The 13,962-nt window shown below is 48.0% G+C and overlaps 1 protein-coding gene across 1 annotated transcript in view; it reads right to left on the reverse strand.

Moving 5' to 3' along the window:
- Positions 1–6,374: 6,374 nt before the first annotated feature.
- MOGS (mannosyl-oligosaccharide glucosidase) overlaps positions 6,375–13,962 on the reverse strand; it is a 56,688-nt gene continuing 49,100 nt past the window's right edge. Inside the window, exon 5 of the mRNA XM_069205682.1 lies at positions 6,375–8,780. Within this exon, the coding sequence (XP_069061783.1) occupies positions 7,028–8,780 (1,753 nt within the window). The 3' untranslated portion in view covers positions 6,375–7,027. The remainder of the gene's footprint in view (positions 8,781–13,962) is intronic.

The raw sequence follows: 13,962 nt of genomic DNA on the forward strand, positions 1-13,962 counted from the left end.
GACGTCAACAGGCACAATTGTGAATAGAAATCTGAGTGCCGCAGCTTCCGCAGGATGTGGTTTGTAATTTGTTTCTGAGTTCGGTTATCGTGTTGAAGCGCATAAATGCTTGTTTAGGACAGGGAGCCCGGGTTTGCAAGGGCGAGCATTGCTACGGTCTATGCATAAGTTGCTACTGTCATCGTTGGGGTAAAAAGAAGGACCTGGAGGGGCCATGAGCGCCCAAGCTCAACTTGCAGAGATTACCACCTGCTAGTGGGGATGAGGAGGATGGCAGACCTCCTCGATGAAAGAAACAACAACATTGTGGCCCCCCCCCCCCCAGTTTGTTCAAGGCATGCCTCCACATCTGGGGGTGAGAAGAGTGCCACTTCAGTGAGGAGGTCCAAGGTTGTAGAGGCCCAACTTAGGGGCATATTTACGCACCCCTTTGTTTAAATCTTGCACCACACGGCGATGCAACTGAAACATGAAATTGATGAAGCTATGCAAGGTCACCTTGCGTGGCCCTGAGTGGCTTCATAAATCATGAGTAATGCAAGACAGTGCAAATCGATACGTTGGATTACTCTGTGCCAGTGAGGCGTTTCCACGGGTGTTGCCATGCAAAATCCATAGATTGACTCTTTACCAGATTTTCTAGAAGTGGTAGACCTGCAAATGTGCCAAAACCCTACATCTCCCCATGTGAGGCATAATGAGAAATATCTTTATTTATCCTTGTTCCACCTTTCTGTGTGCTGCCTGCTTCAGGTGCCCCTTCCCGCACAAAAAGCAATTTTGCAAGCAACGGAGGCCCCCTTGCACTATGGTCCAAGAAGGGTGCCTGCTTTGGAGCTAGGCTGCCAAAAGGGCACCAGCGCAGGGAAAGGGCAGGAATGGGCCATACTGACTTCTATACAGCACATTCCCTTTCCCTGTCACGCAGACGAGCAAGGTGGCTTGCTGAACTGCACTGCATGACAATCTTGTGAATATGCTCCCAAGAGTCAAGCTGGGACCTAAGTCCCAAGGACACAGTCACAGCAACACAGATACAAAGGTAACTGCAGGGGGTGTTCCTATGATCCTAGGTTGCCCAAGTTTATTGTTCCAAAGTATGTAGAGGGGGATGATATAGAAAAATGGCTATCATCTTACAAGAGGGCTCTCTGGATGAGACTGGAGGGCGCCCAACACTGGGGTTTCTGTTTGTGAGAATTAGTTCTAGCAGTGGAGAGGGATGGGCTGCTGATACTGCCAGTCTTTTACACAAGCGGGAGGCACTCATTGAGCTCGTTGGTCTAACCTCTTAAGTATACAGACAGAAGTTTAGGAATGCACACAAGGAGTCAACTCTGACATGGGTGGATGCTACTGTGAAGTCACTGGAAGGCTGTATCAAAGGTAACTAGGCAAATATTGGTGAGGGGCTGTACAATGTAGTGGTAAAAGAACACATACTTGCCAACTGTACCTCAACAAAGTTACACCTTCCGGAGGCTGGTGAACGGAGTATTTGCAGATTTGGAAATCTTTGGTGCAGTTAAAGGATGGTGTGTGGTGTGGTGGAAGTGAGTCGTCTGCTATAAAAAGACAGATGTCCTGCTTCTCCACACCTATGGTTCCCCTGAATTATATTCAGATGGGGATATTACTTGTTTTCTGGTAGTGAAGTCCCAGTTCACCCTACTTTCTGAAGCCTTTACTGGAAGGCTCATCCATCGGCGGCATGACTTTAGAGCACTGGAAGATCGGTCTTATTTAGGGCCTTCGAAAGCTCTCGTTAGTTCCGCCTACCAGACAGCGCACACGCTGCTGCAAGTCATACTGTAGGCTTACCAGGAGCATACCGAGGCTTGCAGCCCGCCTGCGGCTTACCACTGGATGGCCTTCCTGTCACTTTCACTGTCTGCTTCTTATTCATGGTCCAGCTTGTCAACCTTGTCTCTTCCATGATAGCCTCTTTACCATCTTTCTGATTAGCTCACATCTATGCTTCTACTGCTTGCTTTACAAGCTCTACGTTTTTTTTCTTTTGGGTAAATCACTCCATACAAGTGCATGTGTTTTACAGGTGTCTCCTTCATGTACTTCTCCTTCCCTGCACTCTGTGTTGTGGTCTGTCATCCGTGTGCTCTTCCCATCCCCCTCCATGTTGAGCTCGCCCTTGTGTGCTCCTCCCCCCCCCCACTTGACCCCTCCCCCCCAAAACTGCAAAACGTGCTTGGAAAGCAAAAAAATCCCTGAGTGTCAAGCTAATTATTTGGGGTGCAGTCATTTGAAAACAAAAGAAGAAAAATGCTAACAAACTGGCAAGGCATGACACCCGAAAGTGTTGTCGTCGGCTGACAGAAGCATGTTTGGCGAAAAGATCCCCAATCAGGCGGCAGGGACCTGTTATATCCGTTGCCAAGCAGAGGTGGCCCATTTTAGTCACTGCAGTCCCAACTCCAATTAGCTGACAAATTACAGGTTCATTTACCATTTATGTCCTGTTAGGTAAGTTGAGCGGTAGAAGGGCCTTAATTCAGCACCCAGCGTTCATAGCCAAGACCTTCCCATTGGGCAAGCACTGACAGGACCAGGCAGCAGTGGCTGGGACCGCTCGTAGCCTCTGGTAACCGGTGTTGGATAGATGTGACTGGGCCTTGTCCAGCGACATCTCAAGGAGCACAGCGGTCACTGACATTCGAATAGTTCTTGACTCCAGGAAACGTGAGCAGATCCCACACTGGGGGGGGTCTGCAGGTCCGACTACAGCAGAAGCTACCTAGAGGCGTGTGGCGGAGGATGGATTCAGCAAGTTCTTCGTGTCCGAGGCCGATGGACATCTTCTTGGCATCCTTCGGCTCTTGCTTGCCTTGGTAGCTACACCATGACAGGTTTGGCTGGTTCTCTTGGTTATGTTGAGTCACCTTCTAGAAACTCCTGTTACTTACAGGAAATGGATACACATCACAGGAAACGGGGAGGGGGTTCCACTCTAGAAGAGGACAACCTGTCAAAGACAAAGTATGTGGACTGGCTATCTCCTCACCCACTAGGTACCCCAGTTCCGGGGAGGGAGCCGCGGGAGAGGATGTGCAGACGAGGGAGCCAGAAGGGACATCTCAACCCAGCAGAGAGGAGACCAGCATCTTCTGCAGCACAGGGACGTACAGTCCACTGGACACCAAAACGCACCAGTCCAGATGTTCAACTACACATATGACATGATAAAGGCTGATGACATCAGCTGAGCAGATCTTTTATGGTGGGCTGGTAGGCAGTCCCACCACAGGGATACAGGACCTCTGCCCCAAACTATACACGATCCATGAGTCTCCACATAGTCTGGGCGGAGAGGGCAGAAGTTCCGCTCACAAAAGGAGGTACAGCGAGTGTTCCTCTGACATCAGCTTTGATGTAGGCAAAAATGGTCGAAGGGTGAACCTCTGGAGGACTCCCGGGATTGCAAAGCTCGCAGAGGGACAAGTACACACCAGGTGTACCAGAAACCACACAAGGGCAGCAGCGCTTCACAAAGCCACCAGAAGTACTTCAGTTCAACAAGGGCCTTAAGAAACCAGAGTAGCGGACGACAGGGGGTACTTGTTGGATAACCCCTTGCCCACATGAATGCCACCTGGAGTCAAGAGATGGGGATGAGCCCATGAAGGGAGCTCTCCTGTAAGACTGATATACTGTACTCCAAGGGTTCAGTATCCTTTGTGTGTTTAAAACTATCCATAGAGTGACACTTTCAACAAACACCACAGAGTGGGGCAGGGTTTTTACATCCACAGCCTACCCTCTGACCTTTGACCCATCATTTCCCTTGCTCTACATCTGGAGACTGAAGGAGCCATGCTGTAGGAAGCTGAAACACTGACCTACAACCATCCCACAAAGAGACCAAACAGAGAGGGTCGCCAGGCCCTTCAGCTCCACTTGCCATAATTAAAGAAACCTCCAATAGGATGAGGCCTGCAGCCTCCTTGTAAACATGAGGAAGAAACAGTATCTCAAAGCCTCCAGGCAGGAGAGTGAGGGGGCCAGAGGGTCGCGGCTGCATCAGTGCAGAAAGGAACTGTCTCCCACAGACACCCCAGCTGTCCCTCCAAAACTGGGCATAATATGACTCCCAAAGACTGCAACAGATGGCATCAGTGCTACAGTTCGGAAAGGCAGGCGTGACATCTTCCTGGTGTCTATATTTATATATGCATTTGCCCAATAAAACGTGTCAATTAGAGCAACTATGCTAATAAACACACATTCACAGATGTATTACTTAAGTGCAAAGTTCAAATTTCAATTTATTATCATCATAGACTCATAGAGCAAAACTGATGTTAAAGAAAATCACTGTTTACTGCCTCACAGGTCTGCTGTAATAATTATTTTACTCATAGAAAGAGCTCTACAGGCAGTCACAAGGCCTCTTCAAAATTAAAAAGTAATTTTGCTTTACTGCACAATCTTAACATTTGGAATCCTGGCTTAAGGTAATTGTTTTTTGCGTAAAAGAAAATACTATGTGGTACATCACATATGCGGGTGCACAAAGTGTAATACCTACTTACTGTTGTTGAGGAAGGCGGGGGTGAGTCCCATGAGTCTTGGCTTCACCCCGCCCACAACAATAGTAATAAGTTGCATATTTACACTTTGCATGTGTCTTTATACCTCATGTTCTTTCACTCTTGTGCTGAAATCATCTTTTGCGCAAAACGTTTTTTCGTGAATAGTTCTGAGCCAGGGCGCTGCTGAGTTTACTTTTTTGAAAATAAAAACATGTGTGTGAGAGAGGGAGAGACAAACAGAGAGAGAGAGAGAGAGAGAGAGACAAACAGAGAGAGAGAGAGAGAGAGAGAGAGAGAGAGATACAGAGAGAGCGCGAGAGGGTGGAACAGAGGGAGAGAGAGCGACAGAGAGAGGGAGAGACAGAGAGGAGAGGGAGAGACAGAGAGAGAGAGAGACAAACAAACAGAGAGAGAGAGAGAGAGAGAGAGAGAGAGACAAACAGAGAGAGAGAGAGAGAGAGAGAGAGATACAGAGAGAGCGCGAGAGGGTGGAACAGAGGGAGAGAGAGCGACAGAGAGAGGGAGAGACAGAGGAGAGGGAGAGACAGAGAGAGAGAGACAGAGAGAGAGAGACGAACAGGAGAGAGAGACGAACAAAGAGAGAGACAGAGAGATGGAAGGAGAGAGGGAGAGAGTGTGTGTGAGAGAGAGAGATGGAAGGAGAGAGTGTGAGAGAGAGAGAGTGAGAGACAGAGAGGGAGAGACAGAGAGAGGGAGAGACAGAGAGAGAGTGACAGAGAGAGAGAGAGTGACAGAGAGAGAGGGAGAGACAGAGAGAGAGAGGGAGAGAGAGAGAGAGAGAGAGACAGAGAGACAAAGAGAGTGACAGAGAGAGAGGAGAGAGAGAGGGAGAGAGAGGGAGAGACAGAGAGAGAGAGGGAGAGAGAGAGAGAGAGAGAGAGAGAGAGGAGAGAGAGAGGGAGAGAGAGGGAGAGACAGAGAGAGAGAGGGAGAGACAGAGAGAGAGAGGGAGAGACAGAGAGAGAGAGAGAGGGAGGGAGAGACAGAGAGAGAGGGAGAGTCAGAGAGAGAGGGAGAGACACAGAGAGAGAGGGAGAGACAGAGAGAGGGAGAGACAGAGAGAGAGGGAGAGACAGAGAGAGAGTGACAGAGAGAGGGAGAGACAGAGAGAGAGAGAGGGAGAGACAGAGAGAGAGAGGGAGAGACAGAGAGAGAGTGACAGAGAGAGAGGAGAGAGAGAGGGAGAGAGAGGGAGAGACAGAGAGAGAGAGGGAGAGAGAGAGAGAGAGAGAGAGGGAGGGAGGGAGAGACAGAGAGAGAGGGAGAGTCAGAGAGAGAGGAGAGAGAGGGAGAGACACAGAGAGAGAGGGAGAGACAGAGAGAGAGGGAGAGACAGAGAGAGAGGGAGAGACAGAAAGAGTGAGAGACAGAGAGAGGGAGAGACAGAGAGAGAGTTGAGAGGGAGAGAGAGAGAGGGAGAGACAGAGAGAGAGTGACAGAGAGAGGGAGAGACAGAGAGAGGGAGAGACAGAGAGAGAGAGGGAGGGACAGAGAGAGAGTGACAGAGAGAGGGAGAGACAGAAAGAGTGAGAGACAGAAAGAGTGAGAGACAGAGAGAGAGTTGAGAGGGAGAGTCAGAGAGGGAGAGACAGAGAGAGAGTGACAGAGAGAGGGAGAGACAGAGAGAGAGAGGGAGAGACAGAGAGAGAGAGAGGGAGGGACAGAGAGAGAGAGAGAGAGGGAGGGACAGAGAGAGAGTGACAGAGAGCGGGAGAGAGGAGCACAGAGAGCTTCAATACCTGAAGGCGCTCCCTCGCCGCAGAGACGGTCTGTTTAATTTCTGGGGTAACTTGAAGAAGCGATGCTGGGAGCATTTATTTATTCCGATGCTTTGTCATGAACAATCAATTTTTTTAATAAATAGTCCATTTCACATTTTTTAAATTTATCATGTGGTAACAGTAAAAATTATACACCTTTTGTGTGTTAAAATGATTTTTACCTGCCTTCGATCTGAAAACAAAGGAGAACCGAGTTAGTTGCACCCAGAAAACCTTCAGAGGCCAAGAACTCAAATGAAGTAAGGAAAGTTGAGCCTGAGAGCAAGAGACAACAGAGTAACAAAGCGAAGAAACAACAAAGGCGGAGTCAGTAGATGAGAGCTTGAAGAAATCAGCTTGTTTCAGAGGTAAGAGAAAAACTGAAGAAAGAGATGGGAATGTCATGGAAAGAGAGCAGCCCAGCTCCTGGTCTGTGAAGAAACCATTCCTCTGCCTTATAAAGTGAACCCTCAATCAGCATCTGCTGAGACTCTTCCAAGCCTGTCCCTCCTGCAGAAAACCTAAAAATGGACCATCAGAATCTCCCAGCCAGACTGAGACCGGCGCATTATGTCCAGCAAGCCCCCCATGAACCTCAGTCATTTACGTCAAGGGTACCAGCGGCACTCCACAGATGTTCTCTGAGCTCAGCGAGTCGTCATCTGGGCACCACGAAGGATGAATCCACATACATCGCGATTAATACTCTTCTGCCATCATCAGGACCACCAGAGCGGACCAGCCTGTGAAAGGGTAGGAGCCCTGCCCTCTCCCAGTACTGTCATTGTACTGCTCCCAGATGTAGCCCGTCTCCATGTACTGCCGGTACACGTTACCTATCAGGTTTGCCCTCAGCTCCTGATACAAGTTTGCTGCCTGCTCGCGGTAAGGTCCATCAACGCCTGCGTAGTGACGCAGGGCGCGGACTGCTAAATAGTTGATATTGATCCAGATGGGGCCCCGCCAGTAGGGGCCGTCGTGCTCGGTATTGTGCTTCATGTACAGCGGGCTGGACTTGGCCAGGGAGCGCAGTCCATACGGAGTCCACAGTTTCTTCTCACTCCTCATGTCCCTAAAGATGGTCTCCAGCCGGGGCGAGTCAGGTTGTAGCACATTCAGCAAGAAGGGGAACAAGCTGATATAACCAAGGGCACCAACGTGCTGCAGTTTGGGGGCCTTACGGACCACACGCACCATACGGGGCGGTGGCATGTGATGAGGGTTTTGACCAGGAGGTACAAAAATCCTCTCTCGCTCTAATGAGACTGCCTGTGTGTGATTCCCGTAGTCGGCAAACGCTTGGAGCTGCTCCGACCAGTGATGTTTTTCCAGCAGTGCATTGTCACTAAGCGCAAGCTGCATCCGCTGGTATTCACCAGCCGGCTCGCCCAGCAGGCGTGCCATCTGTCCCATGACTTCTGAAGCCAACACCATCCAGCAGCGCAAGTCCACATGCCGCTCATCACTCGATGGATGTGACGCCCGGGGATAGTCGTCCAGACCAGAGGTCAAGGTTTTAGGGTTGAGGTACATGTTGGTGTCCTCATCGCGGCCTCTCCATCGAAATGTGTAAGCAAGTGGACCTTCCTGAGTTGTGTTGTACCAGTCGTACCAGGTCTTAAGCCTCGGTAGAAGCTTCCGTAGGTACAGTTCATCTTTACTGGCTAGTGGTTTTCCTTCCAAGCCAGCCAGCAGCTTCTGTAGAGCCAAGAAGAGGGTGGGTGGGTTGGCATTCTCATTACGCTGGAGAACAAACTCTAGAGGCACTTTGCTACGAGCCTCACTGTCCAGGATCTGCTCGCGTGGGATCCATCCCTCGATGTTCATCAAGTCCAACCAGTGGGCAATCACCTCCTTGCTTGTGGCTTGATCCCACTTACTGACCAAGAGCTGGTGAAAGCCCTCATCCCAGAGGAATCCACGCGGGAAGAAGGATCGTGACGGCACAGCTGTATACAGTGGACCCTCCGGGTACGCCACAGGCTGCTCATTGTACCTAGATTGCACAAAAGAGTGACCGTAGAAGTACCCCATGCCACCGATCATGTTACTGACAGCTGACTGAGCAAACTGCACTTGTGCTGGTGAGAAACCTTTGCTGCTCAGCGAGAACGTCTGCTCAAACTTTGCTTCAAAAGCAGACTTGTGTCTGGCCAGTACTGCTGAAAAATTAGGTCCCACCAGCGAGTTAGGGCGGTCTACAAAACTTCCTGATTCGAAAGTCACCTCTATTTCAAACGGCAGCTGCACAGTGACCTGGTGAACGGCCAGATAACTCTCTTCCATGGGAGCCGCTCCACCAGGCTGCTGCGGAGGCCGATAAGTGTCAACAGCAAAGTAGTGTCGCTTAGCGGCAGCTGGCGGGCTGTACACAAACCGGCGACTCAGACTGCTCTTCACAACGTCGGTCAGTCGGTGCAGACCCGGGCTCGCAGTATGGAGGTAGTTGTAGCTATGAAAGAAAGGAAGATGTCAGAACACATAAGAAGTAACAATACGCACCTAACTCTGAGGCAAATGTGAGCCACAAAAGACCTCACACAAGAGCAAACTTGAGTTGGACGTGATAACATCAGAGGGGGCTATTCACAGAGGTAAACTTACACATGTATTTTTACTCACACACTGAGTAACTTTACTGTCTTTGACCATTCACTAGTTACAAATGTAAAGTTACTCAAGAGTGTAGACCTACATGTCCCTGTTCCCTAAAAGAGGGGTGCAGTCAGTAAAAATATTATATACAACTATACGACTAGTAGTGGTGGTTTTACAGTCAGATCTGCTGTGCCACACACACGTTGGAGACTCCATATCGCAAAGTACAGGACAAAGTATAAAAGTTCATAAAATTGAAAAAAATTGTTTACATTTTAATGTAAATTAGTTATATGTATTTATTTATTTTAAAAGTAAGGCAAACTTAAAAATTCCATATCACTATTAACAAAATTTTGAATTATATATTTTTTTAAAAGCCATAGAAATTTAATTAAAAAACAAAGGTTACAGGGACGTTATAGTTAGGTTCTGAATCTACTGGCACAAAGCCATAGAAATATAGTTAGTTATTTAAAGTAACTGTAACTCACACCCTACGGTAACTCTAACGCCACGCATTGTTCAATAATTTGAGTGCTAATGTTTCATTGGTATTTGTATTCACGTTATAAAAGTTGTCAGAAGTGCTGTAATATCTGGGGTAATTAGCAGTGCATGGGGGGGGCACGAGCTATAGTTACCTTAGAGCGAAAATTATAGTTACATGAAATAACTCTAAATGCTGAATTGCTATGGTTTTCTGCTCTTGAAATGTGAGCCTAACTATAGTGTCCCTGTAACCTTTGTTTTTTTAATTCAATTTCTATGTTTTTTATATTCTGTTTCCTAACTATAATATACCTGTAACCTTTGTTTTTTTCCGTGAATTTCGATTTTTTTTTAACGTAAAGTAATTTTGACAGGCCCCGTGGCCAACCCCCTATCACCCTGCACTGCGCACAGCCAAAGGTGCTGGTTGGCCACAAGGCCTGTCTCTCTGGGTGTGAGAGTAGGTATGTGACAGTGTCTGCGTGTGAGAGTGGGTGTGAGGGTCTATGTGGGTGTGAGAGCCTCTCGGTGTTATAGTAGGTGTGAGAGGTAGTCTCTGGGTGTGAGAGTAGGTATGTGACAGTGTCTGTCTGGGTGTGAGAGTGGTTGTGACAGTGTCTGTGGGTGTGAGAGTGGGTGTGAGGGTCTATATGGGTGTGAGAGCCTCTCTGTGTTATAGTAGGTGTGAGAGGTAGTCTCTGGGTGTGAGAGTAGGTATGTGACAGTGTCTGTCTGGGTGTGAGAGTGGGTGTGACAGTGTCTGTCTGCGTGTGAGAGTGGGTGTGACAGTGTCTGTCTGCGTGTGAGAGTGGGTGTGAGGGTCTTTGTGGGTGTGAGAGTCTCTCGGTGTTATAGTAGGTGTGAGAGGTAAGTCTCTGGGTGTGAGAGTAGGTATGTGACAGTGTCTGTCTGGGTGTGAGAGTGGGTGTGACAGTGTCTGTCTGCGTGTGAGAGTGGGTGTGAGGGTCTATGCGGGTGTGAGAGCCTCTCAGTGTTCTCAGATCATATCTCGGTGTTATAGTAGGTGTGAGAGGTAGTCTCTGGGTGTGAAAGTAGGTATGTGACAGTGTCTGTCTGGGTGTGAGAGTGGGTGTGACAGTGTCTGTCTGGGTGTGAGAGTGGGTGTGACAGTGTCTGTCTGCGTGTGAGAGTGGGTGTGAGGGTCTATGTGGGTTTGAGAGCCTCTCTGTGTTATCAGATCATATCTCAGTGTTATAGTAGGTGTGAGAGGTAGTCTCTGGGTGTGAGAGTAGGTATGTGACAGTGTCTGTCTGGGTGTGAGAGTGGGTGTGACAGTGTCTGTCTGCGTGTGAGAGTGGGTGTGAGGGTCTATGCGGGTGTGAGAGCCTCTCAGTGTTCTCAGATCATATCTCTGTGTTATAATAGGTGTGAGAGGTAGTCTCTGGGTGTGAAAGTAGGTATGTGACAGTGTCTGTCTGGGTGTGAGAGTGGGTGTGACAGTGTCTGTCTGGGTGTGAGAGTGGGTGTGACAGTGTCTGTCTGCGTGTGAGAGTGGGTGTGAGGGTCTATGTGGGTTTGAGAGCCTCTCTGTGTTATCAGATCATATCTCGGTGTTATAGTAGGTGTGAGAGGTAGTCTCTGGGTGTGAGAGTAGGTATGTGACAGTGTCTGTCTGGGTGTGACAGTGTCTGTCTGGGTGTGAGGGTCTATATGGGTGTGAGAGCCTCTCTGTGTTATAGTAGGTGTGAGAGGTAGTCTCGGGTGTGAGAGTAGGTATGTGGCAGTGTCTGTCTGGGTGTGAGAGTGGGTGTGACAGTGTCTGTCTGCGTGTGAGAGTGGGTGTGAGGGTCTATGTGGGTGTGAGAGCCTCTCAGTGTTATCAGATCATATCTCGGTGTTATAGTAGGTGTGAGAGGTAGTCTCTGGGTGTGAGAGTAGGTATGTGACAGTGTCTGTCTGGGTGTGAGAGTGGGTGTGACAGTGTCTGTCTGGATGTGAGAGTGGGTGTGACAGTGTCTGTCTGCGTGTGAGAGTGGGTGTGAGGGTCTATGTGGGTTTGAGAGCCTCTCTGTGTTATCAGATCATATCTCGGTGTTATAGTAGGTGTGAGAGGTAGTCTCTGGGTGTGAGAGTAGGTATATGACAGTGTCTGTCTGGGTGTGAGAGTGGGTGTGACAGTGTCTGTCTGGGTGTGAGGGTCTATATGGGTGTGAGAGCCTCTCTGTGTTATAGTAGGTGTGAGAGGTAGTCTCTGGGTGTGAGAGTAGGTATGTGGCAGTGTCTGTCTGGGTGTGAGAGTGGGTGTGACAGTGTCTGTCTGCGTGTGAGAGTGGGTGTGAGGGTTTATGTGGGTGTGAGAGCCTCTCTGTGTTATAGTAGGTGTGAGAGGTAAGTCTCTGGGTGTGAGAGTAGGTATGTGACAGTGTCTGTCTGGGTGTGAGAGTGGGTGTGACAGTGTCTGCGTGTGAGAGTGGGTGTGAGGGTTTATGTGGGTGTGAGAGCCTCTCGGTGTTATAATAGGTGTGAGAGGTAGTCTCTGGGTGTGAGTAGGTATGAGAGTGTCTGTGAATGGGTGTATCAGCGTCATTAAGTCTGTGAATGTGTGCATGAATGTGAGTGCGTGTGTGACTGTCTGTGCAGGTCTGTGAATGGGTGCATTAGTGTATGAGTGGGTCTTTGAGTGGGTGTACCAGTCTCTGTGTTCATCTGTTAGTGGACGTGTGACTGTCTGACTCGTGAGTGAGTGTGTGAATGTATTTATATATTTTTTTATTTATTGGCAGGGTTCGCAACTCTGTTGCAACGTTACATGGGGGGTGCCGCGATAGAGTCGCAACTCCATGCGTGTGGCAAAAAAAGATTTTTTAATTTTTTTTGACCTAATAAAGGGTCCCTCAGACACCCATTAATTGCCCCCATGGGGTCAGAGTACCTCTACCCTTAACCCTTCTATTGTTTTCTGCCTCTGTTTTCATCCCCCGGGACCGTGCACTGGTTCATAAAATGGCAGCCGCAACTTTCTTCTCAGGTTGCGGCCAGCCAATCACGCTACTGCGTCTGTCGCATGGAGGTGCGGCGCTCCACACAGGAGTAACAACAGACCCACGTCCCTATATATACAAGTTGTTTTCTACTTAATTACAAGAAAAACAATGAATGGATTCACACTAACTCACAAAAAGGTCGCTTTCTGGACCAAGACCTAGCTTTCTGCCAAATTTGGTGTAAATCTGTCCAGTGGTTCGGGCGCTTTTGCTCTTCAAAATCCCTACAGAAAAATGCACAGGAAAAAGTATTTTGGTATCCTCCACTTTTCTCGGCCCCCACTTGACGGATCACCCTGAAACTTTCCAGACAGAAGCTGAACTGAGCGTCAACATTTTTTGGAAACTTTTGTGAACATTTGTCAACCGACACCAAAGATAAAGGCAAGTAAAAAAATAAAAAATATGTTTTTTCTATAGAAACTAGGTTCTAACTATAACTACCTAGTGGCGATCAAATTAAAAATATTTTACAGAGTTATTTAAAAAAAAACACACAGAAAATAACATTTTTATCGTGACTTACAGAAGTTACTAAAAGTTATGTATGGCATTAAATTTAATTTATCAATTTGTTAAAAACGAATTTACATTTATTTTGAAATTGAAATGGGTAGTTAAAGTATTTTAAAAACATAACATTTATTTCCAATTTATATTTTGTTTTTGCATTAAAGCAAGTGTAGATAGGTTTCACCTCCGTTACTTTCTCCGGGAGGTTGCACTACCAGTGGTTGGCCCTGCGTGGTGGTGGACGTTCTCCCGCTCCGAACTTGAGTACATTTATGACTGTTGTGAGTCTTTTCTTGGCTGTAGGAACTATAGAAGGGCCGTATGTGAACAGCACTGGGCTCACTCTTGTTAATGGGTTCAGGCCTCTCCTAGTCCTCCGTTAACCCATCCCTAAGGCCCTCTCATTTATTCATAACAATTTCAAGCCCCTCCCCCGTCCCTGCCGTATTTACTACTATAATGTATGTGTCCATGTGCGGAGATCTCTGCACATAAAAGGCAGCAGAGGGGTAGACCTCAGCATGCAGGTTAGTGAGTATGTTTTGTAGTATTTAAGTAGAACTATGAAATGTTGTACGAAATGCAGGTTTGAGTATACCGCAGCCGCTAGAGAGAAAAGCTTAGCAAAGTGACACGACCAAACAAGAAGAGACGAGTCCAGTGCAACGTGGAAGCAAGGAGGATAATCATAGGCAAGAGAGATTAAACACGTGTTCTAACAGAGACAGGGATTTTATGTCAAGACCTGGAGGCTACGAGTGTGCTGTAAATCCCTTTATTGCCACCACTTAGCAGCCACTCCACAGCCAAAGAACTTAGAACTTTAGAATATTCCAAGGATAATAAAACCCCGAGCCCTCTTCCTTCTTTTATTGATGCTGCTCACTCAGGTAAGTTCATTAACCTTAATTAGAACATTGGTATGTGGGGAGCTCCATTGCAGACAATGGGGTGCTCCGGGCTTTTACTGGCTGGTAAAACCCCGAGCGTCAACATTGCAATGTTCTCTTTGTTCACAGTAGCAGC

This window comes from Pleurodeles waltl, chromosome 1_1 (assembly GCF_031143425.1).
Source record: "Pleurodeles waltl isolate 20211129_DDA chromosome 1_1, aPleWal1.hap1.20221129, whole genome shotgun sequence".
Lineage (NCBI taxonomy): Eukaryota > Metazoa > Chordata > Amphibia > Caudata > Salamandridae > Pleurodeles > Pleurodeles waltl.